Source organism: Eumetopias jubatus, unplaced genomic scaffold, assembly GCF_037043125.1.
Source record: "Eumetopias jubatus isolate StellerSeaLion01/CBP00866 unplaced genomic scaffold, mEumJub1_p1.0 scaffold_4, whole genome shotgun sequence".
NCBI lineage: Eukaryota > Metazoa > Chordata > Mammalia > Carnivora > Otariidae > Eumetopias > Eumetopias jubatus.
In genome coordinates, this window is record NW_028274810.1 from 88126473 (window position 1) to 88151293 (window position 24821).

Sequence of the window (24821 nt, forward strand, 5' to 3'; positions counted from 1 at the left end):
GAACTGATCTGAAATAGGAGAGCCAGATTTTCCAGGTGAGAATTACAGGGTTTGTGGATTAGGAAGACAACCGAGTCTCCTTTATTTTTCTTCTATAAGAACTAAATTGATATTTACTTGCACAAGCCAAGAGCAAAAAGGGGCAGTGAGCTCTCCTAACAGACATTTAACCATTCAAATGTGGCAGATTTATCAGAGCCTAAAATGGCAGAAGGAAAATTCAGAACATTCTGCATCAGAGTAAGTTCTATATGGTCCCAAATAGAGTTTTCTATTGTTAAAAGTCCCTGTCCCTTGCTGGAGGGGAGATTTGGTTAGGCCATAGAGTTAAAGCAGGCAATGTCTGACCTGGTCTCTCAAGGGAGAGGTCATGAGCTCCCAATATAGGCCCCAAAATAAGCTCAGAAGCAACCACAGAAGTAGCCCGGAGCAGCGGCTGCCTAAGGAGCTGGGCAGGTTCCTCAGAGGCCCCAGAGTGGTGAGCACTGGCCACTGACTTGGTAACAAAAGGCTCCAAACCCCTACAGAGTTTCTGGTTGGAACCAGAACCAAACCCTCAGCTCATGGTCTGGCTTACATATCATCGACAAGGTCACAGTCAGCAATGAGCTGCTTGACTCGTCATCCATCCCTTGACAGCAGGAGAAATAAATGTTGGTTAAGAAACAATGCTGAGAACCTCATTTATAAAAGCAAGAAGATCAATCTGTCTCATGGCAGGAAAGACCTGCTTCACACCCAAGGTAAGTGGAGACCCAATAAGATCCCGTCAGGAATGGAGATTTGAGTATGTGGGGGGCCGGCAGCACACATACCCTCTGCTCTTTTAAGTCAGAAGCTGGTTCAGTCCCACCACTTTGGCAATGCGGCTTGGCTAGTGGCAAACAGTCTTTGGGAAGCTAGTATGGCCATGAGCAAGATGGAGCATCCCAGGATTTTCAACATTAAAAGCAACAAGGCTGGAATATGTTCAACCTCTGGAGTTCACCTTATGATACTGGACAGGAACCAGATGCTTCTATCAGATGCAGGGCAGCTGGAGCACAGCAACAAGCAGGCTCTCAGAACCCAAGGAACCAAGAAGTCCCCTTGGAGTCCAGCATTCTGGAACCCTCCAGCCCAAGAGCCACATGTGTGTTGGATGCCAGAAACAGAAACATGCATATGGGTGAACTGGTCTCTGAGCCCTGAAACCATCTCTTACCTGTGAAATGATAGCAAAGCCTCACAGGCCAAAGGGGACTGCGGAGAAATCCAGAGCAACTGAGAATAGAAATGACAGGTTCCTAGGGCAGGTGTGCAGGGCAAGATGCTAAGGTCCCCACGTTAGAGCTTGCCACTGGTGAACTACAGTAGACCCATCAGCTTTGACTTCAGAACCAATAAGAACAGCAACCCAACTCCAAAACTGGGAAAGCCAGTGAACCCCATGACCTAGTCAAAGGATCGGCCAATACGGATAAAGGATAACCTCCAAAATTGCCAGTAAAGTCCAGAAATACAATGACTTCTTTGTTCACAGATAGGATCAATAAAGAAAGTTGACAGGATAGGGGCGCCTGGGTGACTCAGTCAGTTAAGCGGCTGCCTTCGGCTCAGGTCATGATCCCAGGGTCCTGGGATCGAGTCCTGCATCAGGCTCCTTGCTCAATGAGGAGTCAGCTTCTCCCTCTGCCTGCCACCTCCCCTGCTTGTGTTCTCTATCTCTGTCAAATAAATAAATAAAATCTTTAAAAAAAAAAAAAGGGAAAGAAAGTTGACAGGACAGAGATGAAAACAGGGCAAGATGAGTCAGAAACCGGAAGACATTCAGTCAGATTTAGGTCTCTGAGGTTCTTCTCCATCTTTGTGGATTCACACCACTACTGGGAAAATTTGGGGGATTTTTGACATTCAAAAGGTGCTTTAGTATTAGCACTCTCTGTATGCTGTCATACCGTGCACTTGTCACAAAGACAAAAACTGAAGCTCAGGGTCTCTGGTGGAAAATGTCTAGTATCTTCTGAAGACCTGCGCAGCCTGCACCGTCTACAAAGAGGCTGGTGCCAAGAGCTCTTCTGAGACTTGAGTGTTCATGAGTGGCATGTGCTAGACGGTCCAGGAAGGTGCACTTTCTAAGCTGGGTGAAAACTCAAATCAGGAATCCTGGCATCCTTCCTGGGATGTGCCTGGCATAGAGGTTAAGAACAATGCTTGTGGAATTCCTGAGGAAACGCAGCGTGCTGATTTGGCTTCCAGCACTAGGTTGTTGACAGGAAGTAGGAGATAGGTAGTCAGGGAAGAATGACAGTTTGGGGATCCATGTGATGACAATTAACCAAGTTCTGCTCTGCTTCTCTTTACAAAGAAAACTTCCCTTCTCTTTGCTCTTGGAATGCCATGTTAGAGGAGAGACATTTCCATGGCAACCTCATACACATTTAGTGATGTGTCACTAAATGTGTATGTGCACAAAGGCACATTAGGAGACTTTTTGAATGTGGCAAGAGAAATAGATTTTCATAATTGAATGTTGCCCTCAAGCAGAGTTTACCATTTGCTGAAAGCCAGAGCTGCAGCAGGAGATGCTAACTCTGCCTCATCAGAATTGGGGCTCGACCCAAAAATCTCAGCCGACTTGAGCTGAGGGCTGTTTCTTTGGGAGGCTGCTGCCCAGAAAGGGGCTCAGACAGATGGGGGCACAGCCGGGGGCCAAGATGGCCTTGGCAGAGACAGAGTAAACAGATCTAGCTCACGTCTGACCAGAGCCTGGGGAGAATGAAAGCTGCGTGTGTAAGAAACAGACATGACCCTGATCGCTTCCCAGGTTCTCAGCACCACCACGTGACCCCCAAGACTATCATCTGTCCTAACAAAGAGCACGTTGGAAAAGATTAGCACCAATATCAGATAGTTCCCCACAAGAAGTGGAACACAAGAAAAAGAATGCTGAATCTATAGCCAGAAGTCCCAGGTGTGTGTCCTAGCTCTGTCTCTTCCTAATCATGCCACTCTGAAAGCCATTCTTTTTCTAAGCCTCAATCTGTAAACTGGGAATACGCTTCCCAATTACCAGATGCTTCTAGGAGGCAGTGAATGTAGAAGCATCACAATGAAACTGTAACACTGATAAATCATAACACTGTAAGGTGGCACTGACTTGGCCCAGGTAGGCCAAGATGCAGTCTGGGCTCCCGGAGTTTGGGTATGCTGAAGGGGCCACCCCAACCCTGCCTATGCTGAGTTGGGGCTGCTATTGGCTTTTCTGGTCCTCCCCAGCCCCACCACACCTACTCTTGGTCCTAAGCCAATCAGTACAGAGGCCACAAGGCCTGAGCGTCGCATCATATATACATTTAACTTGCAGATATTTGATTCTATCTATCTGCTACCTCTTCCCCCAATGTCTTTATTTTCCCTATTATTCTTTTCTCAAGCAAACTACGCCTTGACCTCCATTGCCCCAAGGAAAGAGAAGCCACCACTGAAGAGCAAACAAAGGAAGCTAAATTTTGGCTTTTGAATTTCCGAGGGCCAAGGTCCTGGTAATGAGAGATTTTCAAGGATACTTTTGACCATAAGTGATTTCACCTCACATGTTTTATTCAAAACCCAACCCCACGTAGAGGGCAACCAGCTGCCTCTGCCTCAGGAAAGGGGCATTGCTTTAGGGTAAAACATGGTGCCTCCATGCTGGAACCCAGTGAAATACTCCCATCCGCCATCATACACTCCTTCCCCCAACAGCCTCATCTGTGGGCTGGGCTTGGTTCTCAAACCAGGCTCCCCTCCCCACCCCCCCCACCCTCCCGCAGTGAGGCCATCCTCTGCCACCATCCCAGGCTCAGCCCACAAACACCTCCCAGATCAGCCCTCCCAAGCTGACCACATGGTCCTTCCCTGCCCAAGTCACTGCCCCTCATGCCTCTGGTAAGAATGTAAGATGGTATAGCCACCATGGAAGTCTGTGGAAGTTCCTCATTAAGTTCAACATAGAACTGTCATGTGACCCAGTAATTCTACTCCTAGGTAGGTACCCAAAAGAACTGAAAACAGAGGTCCACCCAAAAATATGTACACAGATGTTCATAGAAGCATTATTCATAATAGCCAAAAGGTAGAACTATCTCAATGTCCATCGACAGGTGAATGGATAAACAAAATGTGGTATACTCATACAAGGGAACATTATTCCGAAATGAATAAAAGAAACGAAACTGACACGTGCTACCACATGGATGAACCTTGACGTCATAAGACCACACGGTGCATGATTCCACTTACATAAAATATCCAGACTAGAAAAATCCATAGAAACAGAAAGTGGGTTAGTGGTCTCCAGGGGCTGAGGTCAGGAAGGAAGTGGGAAATGGCTGCTCAAAGGGTAGAGGGTTTCCACTGGAGTGATGAAAAACTTCTGGAACTAGCCAGTGGTGATAATCACATAATATTGTGAATGTACTTAATGCTACTGAATTGTACACTTTAACATGCTTAAAATAATAAGTTTTATGTTATGTGTACTTTACACACAATTTTTTAAAAAGTCACCTCATATAATAGTCTGTGCAATTCCTTGGTGCCATGCAGTAGGCTCTGTAGCCTTGCTAATGCAAGACTGTAGTCTCCAGAGCTCCGGGACTGGAGAGGGGGTGCTGGCTTGGGGCAGAAGGTCCAGGCCCAATAGGGGCCGGCACTGCACGGAGGTACAGAGCCAGGAAGTTGGACGCTTTTCAACTTAGCTGGTGGGGCTGCTCCAACATCAATAAACCCTGTAAGGACGAGCAGGGATGAACAGGAACTCATTTTAGCTTTCATCACCTCCCTGAGGAGGCTGAGCAACCCAACAGAGACTGTCACTGAAAATACAGTGACACAGGGGAGAAAGACACCACATGCTTTCCAGTCCTGCGATGAAAAACTGGAATGGACTAGCACTGGCCACATCTCACCTGTTACCCCAGGGGGCGAACAGACCTACATATTCCAATTTCAAGATGCTCAAACCACTACAGGAAAACTTAGAGCAATTCGGGCGAGACAGAAAAAGTCATGGCTACCTCGTGGCCTCAAGGTAGGGGCTGATTTGGCCCTTGAGCTTTCGGATTTCTTCTAGACACAGTCTGGCTGAGGAGCCTGTTTTCAGTCCTGGGCTGCGGCCAGAAAGCAGGGCAGCTTCGGCAGCTCACACGTCATGAGAAAATCTGGAAGGGTGTCCAGGGTGACAAAGCCACACAGAGGTTCCTTGGATGGCAGTTTCATTAGGGACCCTCCCCGTTCTATGGCCAGTGGCTCGGTTTCAAGAGAACCTTTCCTCTGGAGGGGAGGCTTCGGGCCACAAGTTGAGAAGAATGTATCTCTTTGGCTACTGCCTGCTTGTGGTCACTGAGAAAAGACAAAATGTATCTTCACTACTCCACAGTGTCTTCCTTTCCTGGACAGCAATGAAGATTAAACTACACCTTCTTCCTCTGCGTTGAAGATTAAACTATGCCTTCTCCCTCCACGCTTGGCCTCCTCCTACTGATGAGCTGGCCTGAGAATCTTTAGCACAGGGCCAGGCCAGAGACGCACACACCCTATTTCCAGAAAGGAGGTGGAGGAGTGCCTCTGCCTGCTCTTCCAGGACAAGGAGTAAGCTACAGGGCTGGGCTCACTCAGCACCAGGCCAGCAGAAGAGTCCACTCAGAGCACCCAGCTCTTCTTAACAGAGGTCTGAAGGTGAGTCCTGATAAACTGTGAGAAAACAAAGGGGAGAAACAGACTAATCCTTGATTCCAGCAAGGAAGGCCAGCCGAAGAGTTTGTAGCCAGTAAAGACAGTCCTCTGTAGCTGGGCAGGGGTGAGGAGGAGAGGAAATGAAGGGCTGGCCCCTCAGGAGAGGACACAGCCCAGCAAGCCTGTCTGAGCCTGGGAGCTGCTCCCAGGGCTTAGTGGGCAGCCAGGTATGGCAGAACCAGCTGGAAAAGGAAGGCTGGGTGTGGCTTTCTTGGTCCCTCTACCACCTGACTCTACCTTCTCTCCAAATCTCGGTTTCTTCTTTAAACACAGGTGCTCTCCAAGTTTTCCTTGAATGGCTTTGCACTCCAGCTTTCGACCCCTGCCACACCACGCTGTGACTTCGAAATCAGCATCTCCTGTGCCACCACCCCCAGTCCCAAACCCGTATTTCCAACCACCCACTGGATGTGTCCACCTCAATTTCATAAGCATATCATTTTATCATGCCTAGAATTCAACTTCTCTCTCCTCCCAGGATTTCTCACTGTCCCCACTCCCCAATGTCCCCATCTACCCCAGGTAGAAACCCTAGGCATTCCACATTTCACCTACATTCATACCTCCAACCCCTCCCCAGGTCCAGCACACGGAGCAGCCTGCTATCCCATAAGCCCACTACTCCTGGTATTCTCCACATTTGCCTGAAATGCTCTCCTTTTCCCTAAGCTGATGTCAAATTGATGGGACTCCCCAGTCCTTTGTTCACCCCTTTATTTGGACACCTCCATGGTGCTATAACAGTGTACACATCCACTGCACCCTGGCTAGATGTTCTACTCCCGAGAGCAGAGCCACATCTCTGCATCCTCAGCATCCCAGGCACCGCTTGGCATGCAGTAAGAACAAGGTAAGTTCTCTGAAAAAGTTGCACTGAACAAAACAGATCAGCAGCAGGTAGTTAATATTCCTCTCACTGCATATCAGTTCAACTACATTATTTCATAAAGTCTGGGTTGGACCTGTTTGACAACTAGATTTCCAACACGAATCAGCTCTGCAAATTCCAGCAGTCACATAAAGGCAGTTTCTAGAACAAAAACCGGGGGGGGGGGAACCCAGCAGCTAATAAAAAGGGAGGACTGAGAATTGCATCAAGAGGGGAGGGTAGGTCAGGCCCAGAAATGCCCAGTCCCTCTCCAACCTAGGAAAGGCATTCACCAGGAGAACTGGCAGAGATGGACCCATGCAGAAATGCCTCAGCATCTAATTAAACATTTTAGACTCCACTGCACACGAGAAGGAAACCTACGTCCCCCACGGAACCCTGACAAATGAGTCGTTTCCAACCAATCTATCACCATAGCATCTGGGTACCTCAGGAAGATGAAAATTAGACCAATACATAAATGCAAACCAATATACAAACAATCATGTCCCCACACAGGCCTCCACAAAGCCACAGCCACAGCTATCTGCCAAGTTCCATCCCCGTCACCGCTTCCTGTAGCCAGAGGCCTCTGAGTAAGCACGGCTTTAACAGAAGATCTAACAACAGAAGGAAATGTCTTCTCTGAAGTCTGCGTCTCCATTAATGCTCCTGTGCTGAACGTCCACTTCTGGAAGCTGGAATGAAATAAGACTGGGGCAAATGGGACTTGTTTTAGATGCCGCTTCAGCCAAAGAATTTGCTAGAAATAGTTGGGACAGATTGAAGAAACGGGGCAATCTGGCACAGGTGGAGGATTCCAAGGTTTCTTGCGTGGAAACAGAGCTCGCAAGAGGACTGTCAGGGAGCCGTGGGGAGGACACTCACACTGCTTTGTAGCTATTCTCACCTTGTGCAGCTTCCACCAGAGGAGGCCTGGGTAGAGTCGATCTGATAACCCAGGACAGCAATTCTCAGGTTAAGTCACATCGAGCACCTGGCAGGGCAGAGAGGGTCCGAAATTGCAGACCCGGCTGCTGGGAGACCGAACGCTGGGGGCTGGGTTCAGCTTTCCACTTCTTCAATATCTTCTTTTTCCTGAGCATCTGTTACTCGATGTTAAGGCCCAAACAGCAAGGTGAAAAGGCGGCTCTGTTAACTGGAAAGCGGAAGAGGAGCCATAGGCAGGAGGGCGACGGTCTTTTGGGAAATCTACTTCTGGACAAGCAAATATTTTCATCCCAGATGTTTATGTCCTACCAGCTTCCCAAAAAAAGGATTTAGGTGGGCCAGGCAAATATTACGCAGCTAACGAATGTTTCCTCCCTTCTATGCATCCATATATGGTGGGAAGTGATTCAGACCCATAACAATATTACACCATAAAATTCCCAAAAGCCAGAGATTCATCGTTGCCTTTTCTTCAGCTTATATAGCCTCTTCAGTGTATAACTGAAGCTCAATAGATAGTTGGTGTTTTCAATGTTTTTTCTTAAAGTTTTAATAAATTCATGGCTCCTCTTGATCATATTAACAGTATAAACTGGAAAAGTCAGTTTTAATTGAGTCCTTTCCCCAGCTCATTTTTTCCTTATCTGATCCTGGCCGAAGTCTGAATAAATACAGAAAATTTCCAACCTCTCCCATAAGTGGGTAAAAGGGAAATAAAGCCAGAAAGGAGACACAGCCTACATGAAGACAAAACTGTCATAGATGTGTTCGAAAGCATGGCTGCACATTAGAGCCCCTGGAAGTTTTTAAACATCCCAATGCTCAGGCTGCACCCAAGACCAATTAAATCAAACTCTCTGGAAGAGGAACTCGGGTGTCGGTATTTACTAAAATCCCCGATGGGGTTCCAGACTGTAATTAAGGTTAGAATCCCTGTTCTAAAGATTCACTACACCACTTCTTTTGATACCTACCAAGACTGACAATTTCTACTTCATTCCACCCCAAAGTGAAAGCTCTTCCTCTAAATTATCACCCACAAGGCTTTAGATGATGTAATAGAACAAATGTCAACGAAAGTGGCAGGAGAGTAGGTTTATATTGTATATCAGCGTTTAAACTGGCTGGGCCTGGAGGTGGTGGCCTGTCTTTTCAGTGTCTCTATTCTCTCAGCTATAAAATGGGATTATAGTCCATGCCCTGTCTGCCACAGGCTGTGCTGGGGATCAGCTAAACTCTTAATGGGCGAAACTCCCAGAAGGAGTTTTTGATCTCATCTCTCCAGGAGGAAGCGGGCATCATCCCAGCCCAACCCCCACTCCCCTCCAAAGCAGACCCCCTGTGGATTCTCCCTCAGGATTTAAATGCCAGTGGGTGGTACAGAGGCCAGAGTCAGAAACCCTTTTTATAACATGCAAGATGACTTCAAATACCAGGGCTGGAAACCTGGAACTCTGTTCCCACTGGTGCTGAGTTTAAGAGCACTTTATTCAGAGCACAGAGAATCTTATTATGCTTTAATCTAATTCAGTGCCTAATCACAGAAAATGTCTAATATTGTTTGTCTCCCTCAGCCCCATCTGGACAGACACTACTCTGGTACCATTCTTAGTTACTGAAGGATCAATAACCAGACAGACCTCCTAGCATGATTATAAGGAGGCTATTACCTCTGAAAGTACATCAGTGTGAAGTCTCTGCCCCTTACATAATTATACATCCAAGAACTCCTGTATCTGAAACTGCTAGAGAAGTCTCTAGACTGAGCTGCTATTTTTCTGTCTAAAGATGAAACTTTCTCTACAAAGGGTTTTCTCATACTCCAAAGTAACAACATTGGTTATATTTTATAGGCTGCTCTCTAAAAGGTCCAGCTCTGAAAGAAACCAAAATCTTCTTTCCTCGTTGATTCTTTTTTTTTTTTAAAGATTTTATTTATTTATTTGACAGAGACAGTGAGAGAGGAAACACAAGCAGGGGGAGTGGGAGAGGGAGAAGCAGGCTCCCTGCCGGGTGAGAAGGGAGCCCTACACAGGGCTCCATCCCAGGACCCCGGGATCATGACCTGAGCCGAAGGCAGACGCTTAACGACTGAGCTACCCAGGCGCCCCTCCCCATCGATTCTTATAATTAAAAACCAAGACTACTCCAGAGCTCTGTAAGGTATGTGACAGACATGGAGAATGGCTTCTGGGAGAGCTGGAAAGGAGAAAGATTTGCTGATTTAGGTCAAGAACACAAGTACAGAAAAAACAAAAATGGTGCTGAAATGTCTTCCCAGGAGATCAGCATTTACTTGGCAAAGTTTTGGTTTAACCTCTGAAAAGCTCACTCCAGGAGTGAAAATGGGGGAGACGGATCTTAAATAAGTGATTTATAACTTTTATTCAACACCCCACTCATTCAAAAGGAGACAAATAAAGTTAAGGGTAGCCTTTGCTATAAAATACTATCTTTACTCCACATTAACTTTATTGAATAAGGGGAAATAAGAGATCAGATCTCACAGAATGCACTTTGGAAATCCTTCATCCATGTGTATTTAGCTTTCTTCTTTTCAGTAATTCAGTAATGTGGTCTATGTGAACAGTTCTTTTTTTTTTTTTTTTTTTTTTTAATGTGGGCATTTACAAAACAAGGTTTAAGAAGTAGTCATTAGACTTAAGGTAAGGAGCCCAGAGAAAATATTTGACAGGTCAAATCCTGGAAAGAAAGGGACACTAATGGAGGCTGCTGGAACATGAAGATACTAACAAATGTTTCTTGTAACATCTAAAAACAGAGGAGCAAAAAAATGCACAAATAGTTTAAGATCACATCAGCCAAAAATTAGGAGCCCTTTGAGAACTGTTGTCTTAAGATATAGATTCAATACAAAATTATATTTCATGTACCCAACATCAATCACCAAAAATAAATAAGAATCTTTAAATATCTAAACTGCACTAAAATATGTACATTAAAGTTCACGCAGTTGATTCAGGAGTCTTTAGAAACCTACTCAAAGTGTTCATTTGTACGTTACATATAACACTAACTTATAGAAGCTAGATTGAATGGTTTCCTGGCCAAGTACAGGTTAGAACATCACAAAATAGGAAAAGTAGAAAATAAAGCAGCCAGAACAGGTAGCCTGATAACTACAGAAAGAGGGGAGAAAGACTGCATAAAAGCAGATGAAGCTAGAATCTTAAAAAAGTAGGATTCACAATGTTTTGCACAGATTTTTTTTTAAATGAGTAGACACATGAAGATGTATTTAAAAAAAAAATGTGAACCAGGAGATAAAACAGTCAATAAGTACAGACCCAATGACGAGAAAGAATTTGGAAATAGCCAAAAAGACTTTTTGAAAAAATATTATAAATATGCCTTAGAACTTAAAGAAAAATGTGGAGACAATAAATGAAGAGATGGGAAATATCAGAGAAACAAAAACAATGGAAAAGGTCCAGATGGAAATTCTAGATGTAAGAAAATACCTGAAATAAAAAATTCACTGGGTAGGCTTAACAATCGATTGGACACTACAGAAAAGTGCAGTGAACTGGAAGATATGTTCATATAAACTATCTACATCAAGGCATAGAGAGAAAGCCTGAAAAGAAAATAAAGAAATTCAGTGACTGTAAAAAAAATATCCAGCAATTTAACTCATACGTAACTGGAGCTCTAAAAGAAAAGGAGATAGATTGGGGCAGAAAAATATACTGAAGAAATATAAGCCAAAATTTTTCCAAACCTGATGAAAAAATATCAACTCACAGACACAAGAAGCTCAATAAACCCCAAGAAAAATAACAATGACATCCACATCTAGGCACATCATAAATTGCTGAATATGAAAGATAACATCTTAGTAGCATGCAAAGGGAGGGGAAATACATTATATGCAGGGGAATATACTCTAAGTTCTCATCAAAAACAATGAAAGCTATAAGACAATGAGTCTTTCATTAAAGAAAAATAAAAGTCAACTTAAAATTCTATATCCAGCAAAAATATCCTTTTAAAATGAAGGCAAAATAGACAAAAGCTACAAGAATTTGTTATCAGCAAACCTACACTACGAGAAATATTAAGAGTAGTTTTTCAGGCTGAAGGGAAAATGGTACCAGACAGAAACTGAGACATGCAAGAAGGAGTAAAGAACATTATAAATGGTAAGTATGTGTGTGAATAAAAAGACTCTGATTTATTAATTTATTTAAGAAAATTGAAGCAAAAAAATTACTAATGTATTATGAGGTTTGTAATATATGTAGAAGCAAACTATATGACAACAACAGAATGAAGACCGACAAGAGGGGAAGTGGACATAAGCAGATTGTCAGACTAGATAAAGAAATTATAAGAAAACAGTGAATTAAGCCCAAAGTAAGGAGAAAGAAGAAAATAAAGACAAATGTAAATATTAAAAAATGTTTAATGGATATATTTTTTTAAGATTTTATTTATTCATTTGAGAGAGAGAAAGCACAAGCTGGGTGAGGGGCAGGCAGAGGGAGAGGGAGAAGCAGACTCCCCACTGAGTAGGGAGCCCAATGCCAGGGCCAATCCCAGGATCATGACCTGAGCCACCCAGGTGCCCCTTTAATGGATATTTTTTCTTTAAATTTTTTATTGTTATGTTAATCACCATACATTACATCATTAGTTTTTGATGTAGTGTTCCATGACTCATTGTTTGAGCATAACACCCAGGGCTCCATGCAGAACGTGCCCTCTTTAATACCCATCACCAGGCTAACCCATCCCCCCACCCCCTCCCCTCTAGAACCCTCAGGTTGTTTTTCAGAGTCCATCATCTCTCATGGTTCACCTCTCCCTCCGATTTCACCCCCCTTCATTCTTCCCCTCCTTCATTCTTCCCCTCCTGCTATCTTCTTCTTTTTTTTTTAACATATAATGTATTATTTGTTTCAGAGGTACAGATCTGTGATTCAACAGTCTTGCACAATTCACAGTGCTCACCATAGCACATACCCTCCTCAATGTCTATCACCCAGCCACCCCATCTATGGATATTTTTTTTTAGAAAGATCAAAAGTTGGTTCCAGAAAAAGATCAGTAAAACTGGTAAACTACTAGCTAAACTACTTTTTTTTTTTAAGATTTTATTTATTCATTTGCGAGAGACAGAAAGAGCACAAGCAGGGGGAGAGGCAGAGGGAGAGGGAGAAGCAGACTCCCTGCCGAGCAAGGAGCCCGATGCGGGACTCAATCCCAGGACCCTGGGATCATGACCTGAGCTGAAGGCAGATGCTTAACCATCTGAGCCACCCAGGCGCCCCTAGCTGAACTATTTTTGAGAATGAAACAGAGAAAGCGATTACCAACATTGGGAATAAAAGAGGGAACACCACTACAGGTCCTACAAATGTTAAAAGGAAAATGAGAATCTTAGGAACAATTTTATGCCAATAAATTCTACAACTTGGATGAAACTGACAAATTTCTTGAAAGCAAAATTGACAAAACCAACACGAGACAGAAATTCTGAATAGCTCTATATCTGTTGAAGTAATTGAACTGATAATTTAAAACCTCTCCCTCTCTCTCTCTCCCTCCCTCCATCCCTCCCTCTCCCTCCCTCTCTCTCTCCTTCCCTCCCTCTCTCTCTCTCACCGTCTCTTTCTCTCTCACACACACACACTCTCTCTCTCTCTAGGCCTAGATGGCTTTGGTGGTGAATTCTACCAAACATTTAAGAAGACATAATATTACCGTCCCACAAGCTTGTTCAGAAAATAGAAGAGAACATTTTCCAGTTCATTTTATGAAGTAACATAATGCTGTGCCAAAACCCAGACAAAGCCCTTATAAGAAAACTACAGACCAATATGCCTCATGAACACAGATGCAAAAATTCTTAACAAAATATTAGAAAATCAAATGCAAGTTTAACATTCTTTTAAAATCAATATGATTCACCATATTAACAGAATTAGACAGAAAAACAATATGGTTATCTCCACAGATGCAGAAAAAGCCTTTGACAAAATTTGATCCTATTTCTGATAAAAACTCTCAGCAAACTAGGAATGGGAGGGAACTTCAACCTGATAAAAGGCATCTACCAAAACCTACACCTAACATCATACTTAATGTAGAAGACTGAATGCTCCTCCCTTGAGATCAAGAACAAAGATGTCAGGGGCGCCTGGGTGGCTCAGATGGTTAAGCGCCTGCCTTCAGCTCAGGTTAAGCACCTGCCTTCAGCTCAGGTCATGACCCCAGGGTCCTGGGATCGGGTCCCGCATCGGGCTCCCTGCTCAGAGGGGATCCTGCTTCTCCCTCTGCCTCTCTCTCTCTCTCTCTCTGTCTGTCTCTCATGAATAAATAAATAAAATCTTTAAAAAAAAAGAGCAAAGATGTCAGTTCTCACCACTTCTATTTAACCTTGAACTGGAAGTCCTAACCAGTGCAACCAAGGAAGACAGAAAAATAAAAGGCATAAACATTGGAAAGGAAGAAGTAAAAGTATCTTGACTCACAGACAACATGATTGTATACCTAACAGATCCTTAAGAAGCTACAAAAAAAAAAAAATTAAATGAATTCAATAAGGTCACATGATATAAAGTCAATATACAAAAATCTCTTGTATTTCTATGTATTGGCAACAAAAATTTAAAAAATAAAAATTTTTATTTTAAAATACAAAAATTTAAAGATTACCATTTACCACAGCATAAAAATTATAAAATACTTAGAAATACAGTTAATAAAAGATCTTCAAGTTCTCCACATTGAAAACTACAAAACATTGTTCAGAGAAGTAAAAGAAAATCTAAATAAATGCAAAGAGATACCACTTTCATGGATAAAAAGCCCAATACTGTTAAGGTATCAGTCCTCCCCAATTTGACTTACAGGTTCAAAGCAAACCCAATCAAACTCCCAGCAGGATTTTTCACAGGAACTGACAAGCTTGTTCTCAAATGTATGCAGAAATGCAAAGTACCTATAATAGCCAAAGCAATTTTGCAAAAGCGGCTCAAAGATAGAGGACCTGCTTTTAGGACTTATTATAAAGATAGCATCAAGACAGTATGAATTGGCATGAAGATAAATCAGTAGAAGAAGAGTCCAGAAACAGAACAGAATATATATGGTGTATATATATGGTCGATAAATCTAACATGGCTTCAAAGCAATTCAATGGGAAAAGGAAAGACTTTTCAACAAGAAATACTAAACAACTGGACATCTAAATGTAAAATAATGACTCTGGATTCCTACCTCATACCACATACAAAAATTCATTTGAAGTAGATGGGAGAATTCAATGTAAAAACTAAAATGATCAAGCTTCTGGAATTAATAGGAGACTATTTTCATAACCATGGGGAAGGCAAGAATTTTTTTTCTAAGTAGACACAGAAAGCACTAACCATAAAAGAAAATATTGATACACTGATCTCATCAAAATTTAAAACTTCTGCTCTTTGAATCCTACCACTAAGAAAATGCAAGGACAAACCACAGACTGGGAGCAAATATTTACAAAATGTATATCTGACAAAGGACTTATATCCAGAATATATAAAGAATTTCTATATTCAATAAGATGATAAAGAGCCCAATTTTTTAATTAAAAAAGGGTGTAAGATTTGGACACTTAAAGGAAGATACAGAAACAGTAAATAAACACATGAAAAGATGTTCAATACCAATAGTTAACAGGGAATCAAAAATTAAAACAATGAAATATTACTGCATATCACATAGAATGGCTAAACTTGAAAAGGTGGAAAATAGCAAGTGTTGGCAAAAATGCAGAATTCTCACACACTGCTGATGGAAGTATAAAATGGCCTTAACTACTTGGGGAAAGTGTTTCCAGTTTTCTTATAAAGTTAAACATATGTCTGCTCTATTAACCAGCAATTCTACTCCTATGTATTTACATAAAAGAAATGGAAACATGTCTATACAAAGACTTGTATCTAAAATATTCATAGCAGCTTAGTTCATAATAGCCAAACACTGGAAACAACCAAAAAGTCCACAACAAGTGATAAACAAACTGTAGCATATTCATGCAACAGAACGTATCTTGACAATAAAGAGGAATGAAGTATGAATACACACATGGATGAATTTCAAAAACATCCTTGGTGAAAGAAGCCTTGCACAAAAGGGCATATGTTGTACTACCCCATTTATTTGAAGTTTCAGAACAGAATCAGAATCTCTAGTGACAAACTGAAATAGTAGATGGGAGGTGGATGATGGGGGATTGCCTGGGAAGGAGCAGAGGGATCTTTCTGAGGGGATAGAAATGTTCCATATTTCCACGTGTGGTTTACGTAGTTTTCTGCATTTGTTAAAATTCAGCAAACTGTATGTTTAAGATCTGTATATTTTGCTATATGTAAACTATACTTAAATAAAGAGACAGTGCCTGCATTGCAGGATTGTTGTAAAAAAACAAGACAAGAACACAAGGGACAGGCATTGAGAGGCCAACAGACTTATCTAGACAACTCAGCAGACCCTACAGAACACAGCTGTACCGCACAGTGGATTTTCTGACAACCACCAAATCATGGTGGAGGTGGAAGGAGGGGAGAGAAATCTCCTATTATTCAGCCACTGAAAATGGCTGCTATTTAGTGAAAACTATTTGCCTGTAATGTTCACCTGTGGAGCAGTTGATACCCAGAGCATGCCAGATAAAAGCAAAATTATTGCTCATCGATTGAGGAGAACACGAATCATATGCCAAAGTTTCTTCTGTAAAAGTTACCACTAACGGTGTTGCCCTAAAAGAGACAGACAACTGCCCTGGTCTTATCCTTTAATTAATGAAAATGCAGAGTTAAGAGACATACTCAGACCTCCCTGTGAGAAAGAGCTATTCCGACTGCCTGCCTGCCAAGTTTGGGGAGCTCTCAGCCCAAATCTTAGAAAACAGCATTTTCAGGGAAGAAAATCCTTCAACTGGGCCACCACACATGCTGAGTCCACAGCCTATAGCTGTGGTCTCCACAGCTTCTGTTCTCTTTGGGGGTCGAGGTGCCAAAACTGTGTAACTTACAGTGATCTGTAACTGTGACTTACAGTGATCACAGCCACATCAACTCTGCATTTAAAAGAACCAAAACTGGGGCACCTGGCTGGCTCAGTCAGGGGAGCATGTGACTTCTGATCTCAGGGTCCTGAGCTCAAGCCCCACATTGCGGGTGGAGCCTACTTAAAAAAAATTAAAATTAAAAAATAACCAAAACTATGCTGCCTAAGCTATTAACTAGCCCCTAGAGATGAGTGGGGGAAAAGAAGAGGGACTTAGGCTCTTGACTCAGAATTCTTTTGATGAGTCTCCAATTTGGTGTCTTGTCATCATCTGCTATGAGAATGCAGAACTAAGAAATCCCACTGTTTCTTTCCCCCAAATCATATAAACTGTTGTGTTTAAGGACTTGGTCATGGGGTAGTTGGAAGTCAAAAATCAGAGCTTGCTATTTGAATGAGCCTGGTCTTTCTGGCCTGCAGGTATACAGACTGGAATAATAATAATAATCTTTGATTCATGACACTCATCCCTGCTCCATGCATGGTCCCTCTTTTATTTTATTTTTATTTCTTATTTATTTATTTGGGGGGGAGGGGCAGAGGAAGAGGGGGAGAGAGAGAATCCCAGGCAGGCTCCACGCCCAGTGTGGAGCCTGATGCGGGGCTCCATCTCACCATGTTGAGATCATGACCTGAGCTGAAATCAAGAGTCGGATGCTTAACCAACTGAGCCACCCAGGTGCCCCTGGTCTCTCTTTTAAAGTAATGTAATAGATACCCACGAATTCACCAGAGGCAACTACTCTCCTGAATCCTGTCCGTCATTCCCTTGCTAAGGCTTTCCCGACTGGCCAATGAAAGCAAGGCAGGGAGAGAATTTCCTAAAGCTCCCACCACCTCCCTTAACACAGACTCAAGTTAGGATACAGGAAGACCAGAGGCAGTATCTACAAGACCGGGTGCCCACTGAGATAATCAAACTGCTTCCCTGAATGGGACTTTCCAATTTGTGAGCCTGATTTATTTTTTTCAGTAAGAGAAAAGATGTAAGTCCCTTTGAGCAAAGTATGCCTGATATGTATCACAATATTTATTTTTGGTAGAGTAATGGATCAGTCTTCGGGGAAAGCTAGAGAAAAAGCATTTCTTGAGCTCAGATGTAAATCAGTCACTCTGAAAATCGCAGAGGAATCTATAATTCTTACCCCTCTGCTAACTACAGTGTGCAATAAACACTGACTTTTAAAAGTCACTGTTTCTAGACCTAACACTAACAACCGAGTTAAGGATGTGAGGCCCAAAAAGCAATTGTTCCTGGAATGTCTGCACCTAATTCCCCAAAATGACAATACAACTCAAAATGAAAGAAGAGATCCACCCAACCTGCAGGTATTAAGTTGTACACCAGCGGGGTGGGGGGGGGGGGCAGGGGAACAAAATTCTAAGCTTTACACACAGTACTCATTTCCAAGGAGGAAGGATGAAGTGCGGCTGGGCTCAGGATGTAAGGGTCTCCCAAGGGACCAGTCCAGTTATTGGAGGCCAGTCTTCCTATCTACATTAAATGTATCATAGAGCAGGACAAGAGTGAAACTGAAGGACAGGGGGAGAAAAAGATCTTCGATGAATCGGCAACTTAAACAGAGCTCTTCAAAGGAAAGCTATTTAAATCTAAAGTGTTCCTAATATTAATTATCCTGAACATCTCACAGGCTCAGATTCACATGCTACAAAGAACACAAAGCCTTTTAATTTTCCTACCTGTCCATGGCACTAGAGGTGATAAATCAGATATTCAGAGAAACCACACATGACTAACAAACCAACCCATTAATGGCGAGCAAAGATCATTTGCCAAGATGACTTATTCAGACATAGTCACATATCATAACCAGCAATATCCTGGAGACTTAACGCAGCAGGCATAGAAAGCAAGAGCTGGGGCACTCCCTGCCAAGTCTCGGGCACTCCAGGGCGACTGGGGCATCCTCCAGATGCCTGCTATCCAGGCACAAGAAGATTTTATTCATGGCTGCCACCTCCCCACTCTCTTCAAGGTAGACTTGCACTTGGAAAAATACCGCAACTTCTAAAAGGCCTCTTGGGTCACAGAGCTGCCAAGTCCCCAACCTTGCTACGGCCCCTCCTCTGACACTCTTAGAATTCCAGGTACCCTCAGAAAGAAGACCCAGCCTCTGCCACCAGCAACCTTAGCCGTTAGTTTATAGATCTTTACTGTAGGCACTCATTCAAGTAACTGAGCTCCAACTAGGTGTCCGACCCTATCTTCTAGGTGCTTGGGAGATCCATAAACAAACAAGTAAATAGTTGGGAGTGAGGGAAAGAGAAGAGCTCCCTAAATGCCAGTCCCTTTATTTTACCGGGAAAATAGGCCCAGTGATAGGAATTTTTCTTTGAGGCCAGAGTTGATGGTGTGGCAAGGACTTGAACCCAGGTTGGATCCTTAGCAGGACTGCCACATACAGTGGTGCACAGGGGATGAAGACGAAATTCAGCCTATGTTCTGCAACCCAGGAGCAGCCTCATTCCAGTACTATATTCTCACTGTCCCAGACTGTCCAATTCCCTTTAACAAAAGCCCCCCTTCACTGGAAGGGAGAACTCAGGTTCCCCAGATCGGCAACCAACCATCATTAGCAGGACCCAGGAGAGTTTGAGTCCTTTCACGGGATGTAACCCTGACAAGTTATATACTCCCAGCTCTTGTCATGAGTAAGAAAAGTCTGTTGAACTTGAATCTGTTAAGAAATCCACCAGTGGTGAAGGTCCCCAATAATTAATAATCATGACAATAATTTCCTATATTATCATCAGATCTGAAAGGGAAGGCTGCTAGCAAGCTATTTTACATTCTCACCAACTCCTTTACTCCTCATGATCCCAAGCTGAGGATCTGTCATTGTTCAATCCCATCTCTAAAGTTCCATATGGACAATGGGAATAATTAACTTAACCACTATGTGAGTATCTACTCTTGACTAAGTGCCAGGGATAAAACAGTGAATACCACCACCCTTGTCAACAACAACACAACATTGTCTCCGACTTCATGGAACTAGCATGTTGACTACAGAGCTGGGAAAAGCCCAATTGCTAAGGAGTCCTTGACCAGACTGGCAGCCTGCTTGGGGCCAGGTCTGGAAGCAAGAGTGTACGTGACCAGCCTACTCTCCCCTCCCTTACTCCATTTTACAGAAGGAAAAATAAGGTCCAGGAATGAGAGCAGGTGGCTTGCCCAAAGTCAGACAGCTGATAATTGAGCTGGGACTTGAACCCACAGTCTCCAGCTTTCCCCCTTCCACCACATTGCCTCTTCTAAGGTTCTAAGGCTGCAAAGCGAAAATAGACAGATTGTTTCCTGATGTGTGTACACCCAGAACATGCAGCTTCAACCCATCTTATCAGCACAGACCTCATGCCTATGTTCATCTCTCAAACCAGAATGTTTATAAATATACTTCATTGATCTAGAGCCTGGGTGTCCAGTCTTCATTCACTCTCATTTATCACCCTCTCTGGGTCTCTCTTGACGTTTACTTTCACTTTAAAAACCTCATCTTATAAGAACAGAGCCCTTTTTATCTGATGCTAGCGCCCCCTCTGCTCCTGGGGTCTAATCAATCCAAGTCTGGAAATAAACAAGCCAGAGAAGGAAGCAACAGTCCCTTTTATGAAAACAGGCACCTTTCTAAAATGATCTACCCCTGAGCAGGGCACAGATAGAAATTTAAATGAGAAGGAAATAAAGACATCCTCCAGCCATAGTCCTATGCATTCCTTATCAGGCAGGACACCATGGAAGGTGACTCTGTGTTGACAGCTAAACCAAAAACTCTGCCTCCCATTTTTCAGGTTGTTTGGAAAGGGGGTCCAAACTCAAGAAGCCTGAAGAGACAATAGGCTTCAAAATATAATAGTGTATATAGTTCAGCCTCCTCCATTCTGAGGAGTTTAAGGTCTCCAAGATAGTAAGAGAGGGCTCACTAAACACCAACTGCAGGTATATACAAACAAGCGTCCAGCTACTACCACGGGGGCTCAGAGATGCCAGACTGAATGATCCAGACATCTGGCAACCAACACAGACCTTCACCCACCATATTATTTTACACCCACCTGCAGAGCAGAGTCTCCACACCTCCTACCACCCCCTAGCTGCTGCAGCCTGCAGCCTCAGCCAGCAAGGGAGGCTGTCTCTGTACAGAGGGGCAGAACCAAGTCCCCACTAGCCAGCCCACTCTTTTTACCAGGGCTCCCAACTCCAGGCTTTCAGAAATAGGTCACAGATCCAGATGCAAATGCAGAAAGCACCTCTTCTGAAAAGGACAATAGTTAATTCTTAATTGTTTGGGGGATCCTTTTGAAGATCTGATGGCAGCTCTGGACACACCATGAGAAACTGCAAGCATGCAGTTTATATGTAATTTCACTGGGGGTGGTTAGCCTCCGGGGAGGTATAAAAAGGCAGAAAAGGCTAACGTGCTCAGAGCCAGCTTTGAGCAAAGGAGCTATGGGTGGTTCAGGTAAGTAGTCAAAAACACAGTTCTTAACCAAAAAGGGAGAAATGATGTCCCTTCCTTAGCTACTGCAAGTTCCAGCCTTCAATTAGCCTTTGAAATTTCAACAAGAATTTGGAAACTGAGAGTGCACTCGTGCACACACGCACAAAACAAGGACTTATCTCTGTGACTTCCTATGTTGACGTCACAGAATGTCCTGTGGTTGCGAGTTAAGATAGTCTCCCAACAGGGCTTATTGCAGAAGGGCTGGGGACCAGCGGAGGTAAGAAGTAGGGCAGAGGTGGACACTGGGATGGAGGACAGTCCAGACAAGGAGAGAGGGATAGCTAAGCCCTCTACTGGCTCCGGGTAGATCCGGCAGGGCAGGTCCTGACCATTGCTGTTGGCTCCCCTTGGAAGTCAGACCTGCTGACTCCTTTGCAGCAAACCAAGAAGTCCAGGCAGAAACAGCCCTTTCCTTCTGGGTCCACAGGGAGTGGGGGATGCATCCTCTCATTTCTAGGAAGGAGACCCTGGCCCACAGCTTGCCCAGAGCCCCCTCGTGGCCCAGGGGTGTCACTGCAGCCCCCTCTGCATTGCTGGGCAAAAACCTCAGGGAGGCAGCTCTGACAGTGGTAGAGCAGAATATTTGGTGACCAGAGGCAGCTTGGCAACAGTCTTCAAGCCATGGTGAGGCTGTGTTTGTTTTTGGTTTCTTAAACTAGGACCAAGATTGACACTCCAAGTGATCCTTCTAAACCCCTCCCTGGTACAGTCCCTGCAGGGAGCAAGTCCAAGACCTGCTTCATTAAGCCAATAACCTCGGAGCTTCTGTAACATTACCAACTGCCCTGTTGATCACTCCTTCCTGCATCAGACGCGATTATGCACAATTGTTTCAAAGCTCAATAGAAATAGCAAGAATACACAACACCCTCTGGTTTGTAGGTTGCTGGCTAGATTACAAAATACTTGCAGAACACTAAATACCACCCCCCACCCCCATATCCTGGATTTGCAGGTAGCAGATCCTAGGTTTGGGGGAAGTCAGGACTCAAGAACACACGGTGAGAAAGAGTGTGGCCCTTGGCCCCATGCAAGCAGAGAGGGTGTCCATTAATGAACCTAACTAGCAACTCCACAAAGGGACAAAGTGCAACCCACCTGGGTTGGGGACTTGACTGAAAAGACCAGAGTCGGGGTAGGGGAGAGTCGATCCAGTGGGTTCAGCTCCCATCTGTCAGAGGTGGGGACGATTAACTGAACCCAGCAGTGGGGAAAGTGCTCACTGAGGAGAAGGTGGAAAGTTTGAGAGGAGGGTGCAGTGTGCAGGGAGGACCTAGAGCAGTAGTCCAGGGACCAGAAGTGACTGGGGCCAGGGGAAACAGACGGAAGCACAGAGAGTCTTTTCCTTTTCCGGGAGAGGAGAGTCCTTACCTCCTTGATTTTCTCCCGCTGGGCTCGAACTAGGCTCTGGGGCTCCTTACTCTCATCTGCCCTGGTCCCCAGGACCGGGTGGCGGAGGCGGCTCCGGAACGCGTTGAAGTCAAAGCTAAACGGGATGCCCCCCTCCTGGGGTCTGAGGGCCGTGCTGCCGCTGCTCCGGGCCACCGTGGCCATTTCCCGTGTCCCGGTGGGGTGGGTGCGCCGCAGCCACACTTTCCGGCGGCGGGTACTGGCTTGGCTGCTGGCGTCGCCCTCCCCGGGGGCTGGCACAGCGGGGACCGGGTTGGGAGGCGACTCCTGCTCGCGGGCCAGGGGGTGGCCAGCGACTTCGGCCACTACCTCCAGGCCGGGCTGCTGGGTCCGGTGGGCCAGGAAGAGGCGCTTGAGCCGAGAGGAGTTGGGCAGCAGGAAGAGGGCCCCGAAGCACAGGGTGACGAGGCCCGAGAGGAAGAGAAGGAAGAGGAACTTCTGCGGCAGCCGCAGCCCCCACGGAGAGGCCGGGACGAAGACGGGCACTTTCCTCACGAGCATCGTGGCCTGGCACGGAGCTGAGGCCGGTCAGCTCCGGCCTCGCCCCCAGGCCCTCTCAGTGCAGGCCCTGGCCAGCAAGGGGCTCGGCGCGGGGAGGTCGTCGAGGGGCGCCGCCGGGGTGGGGGTCCGTGAGAGTTTTGCCGCTTCGGGGGCTGCCCCTGAAGTTCAGGGAGTTTGGGGCGAGTGTCCCCGCGCTGAGGCGGGGACGCAACGACCTCGGCGGGGCCCGGGCGCGCCGGGCGGCACGGCTCGGGGCCCGGGCCCGCAAGGGTCGGCCGCGCGCCACAGCCTTCTCTCCGGCCGCCGCGCAGCCCCTCCTCGCAGCGGCCGGAGCCCGCGGGGCCCGCGCCTTCCCGCGCTGCGGCCGCCGCCGGGGCCGTCACATGCCGTCCGCGGCTTCCAGGCCGTCCGCGCGGAGGGGCGCCGGCAGGCCTCGTCCCCGCGCCGAGCCGCCCGCAGCCCCTCGGCTCAAAGTTTCAGCCTCAGAAGCAGTTTCCAGAGGGGGCCGGCTCAGGGGGCGAGGCGGTGGCGGGGCCGGCGTGTCAGCGCCGCTGCGAGAACGCGCCGACCCGGCCGGGTCGCGACAGCGCCCGGCTCGGCTATCGGGACACGTCCACAACTTTGCTCCGCCGCGGAGCGGACGCCGGGCAGCGGCACTAGGCACTTCTGAGCCCGCTGGGCAGGAGGCTTCCTGGGCCCCCGGGAGCGGAGGGATGCCCGAGCCGCAGTCCGGAGCCGGGCGCCGTCCGCGACCAGCCGCGGCGGGGCGGCCGCAGCTGCGCCCGGGAGTGCGGACTCCCGCCCCGCCAACTCGATAGGGCTCAGCAACACGCTGGGATCACCTGTTCCCGTCCCCCGCCGGCTCCGCGGAGCGCTCAGCCCCGGCTGCACCTCTCCCGCTGCAGCTGGCGTCCTCGCAGCGGCCGCTCCAGACGGGCCGCTGCCGCCGCAGGCTGAGCCGCCGCCGCCGCCGCCGCCGCCGCCGCTGCCGAGCCTGCGCTCCACACGCGCGCACACCCGCCCGGACGCCTCCGCCGCCGCCGCAGCTCCGCTTTCACTGAGACAGCGCCCGCGGCCCCGCCTCCCTTCGGGCCACGCCCTCGGGCCACGCCCACTGCGCGCGCCCCGCGGTCCACCCCCGCGGCGTCGCAGCCAGGCCGATGGCCTCGCATCCGTGGGTAGGGAGCGCGGGGCGTAAGCGCGGGTGGGGAGAGGCGACGGGACTCCAAGCCACGCCCCCTCCCTCAAGTGGCCAGCGCCGCGCACACTCCCCCCCCCGCCCCCGCCATCCAGCACCAACGGTCCAGCTGCGCGGAGTTGGCGAGGGCGGGGTGGAGAGCGGAGCGAGGTCATTGGCCGCCTCGGAGGGATCCCCGTTGGGCTGCAGTAGCCCATTGGTTAGTGGCCGGCGTTCGCTGGCCTGGGAGCGACAGCGAGGCCCCCTGGCCGCCCCCGCCCGCGCCGCTCGGGTTGTTGGCCTCCGGGTGGGGGCAGGAGACGCGGACAGTCTGAAGGGCTCTGGCCATTGTTCGGGAGCCGTTGTCACCCCTCCGTGCCAGTCCAGGATTGGCAGGGAGCTGGGGGCCTGCCCAGGGGTCCCCAGAGCTTCTGCAGGAGCCGTGGTGGTGCTGCTGGGGCAGGCTCCAAGGAAAAGGTGGCTGGAGCCAAGCCGGAGGGCTGCGGCCGCGGCTGGACCAGGCTAAGGCAGTGTTTCCACTGGGCCCCCA

General features: G+C 46.6%; 1 protein-coding gene across 4 annotated transcripts in view; it reads right to left on the reverse strand.

Moving 5' to 3' along the window:
- Positions 1–23380, reverse strand: part of MAN1C1 (mannosidase alpha class 1C member 1) — a 152465-nt gene extending 129085 nt beyond the window's left edge. For 2 of the 4 annotated variants that reach the window (XM_088022558.1, XM_088022556.1), the window contains exon 1: positions 22555–23379. In XM_088022558.1, the coding sequence (XP_087878684.1) occupies positions 22555–23094 (540 nt within the window). In that variant the 5' untranslated portion in view covers positions 23095–23379. Of the gene's footprint in view, positions 1–22554 lie in introns of all 4 variants that reach the window. The other 2 variants (XM_088022557.1, XM_028113582.2) reach the window with 2 other exon arrangements.
- Positions 23381–24821: the final 1441 nt, after the last annotated feature.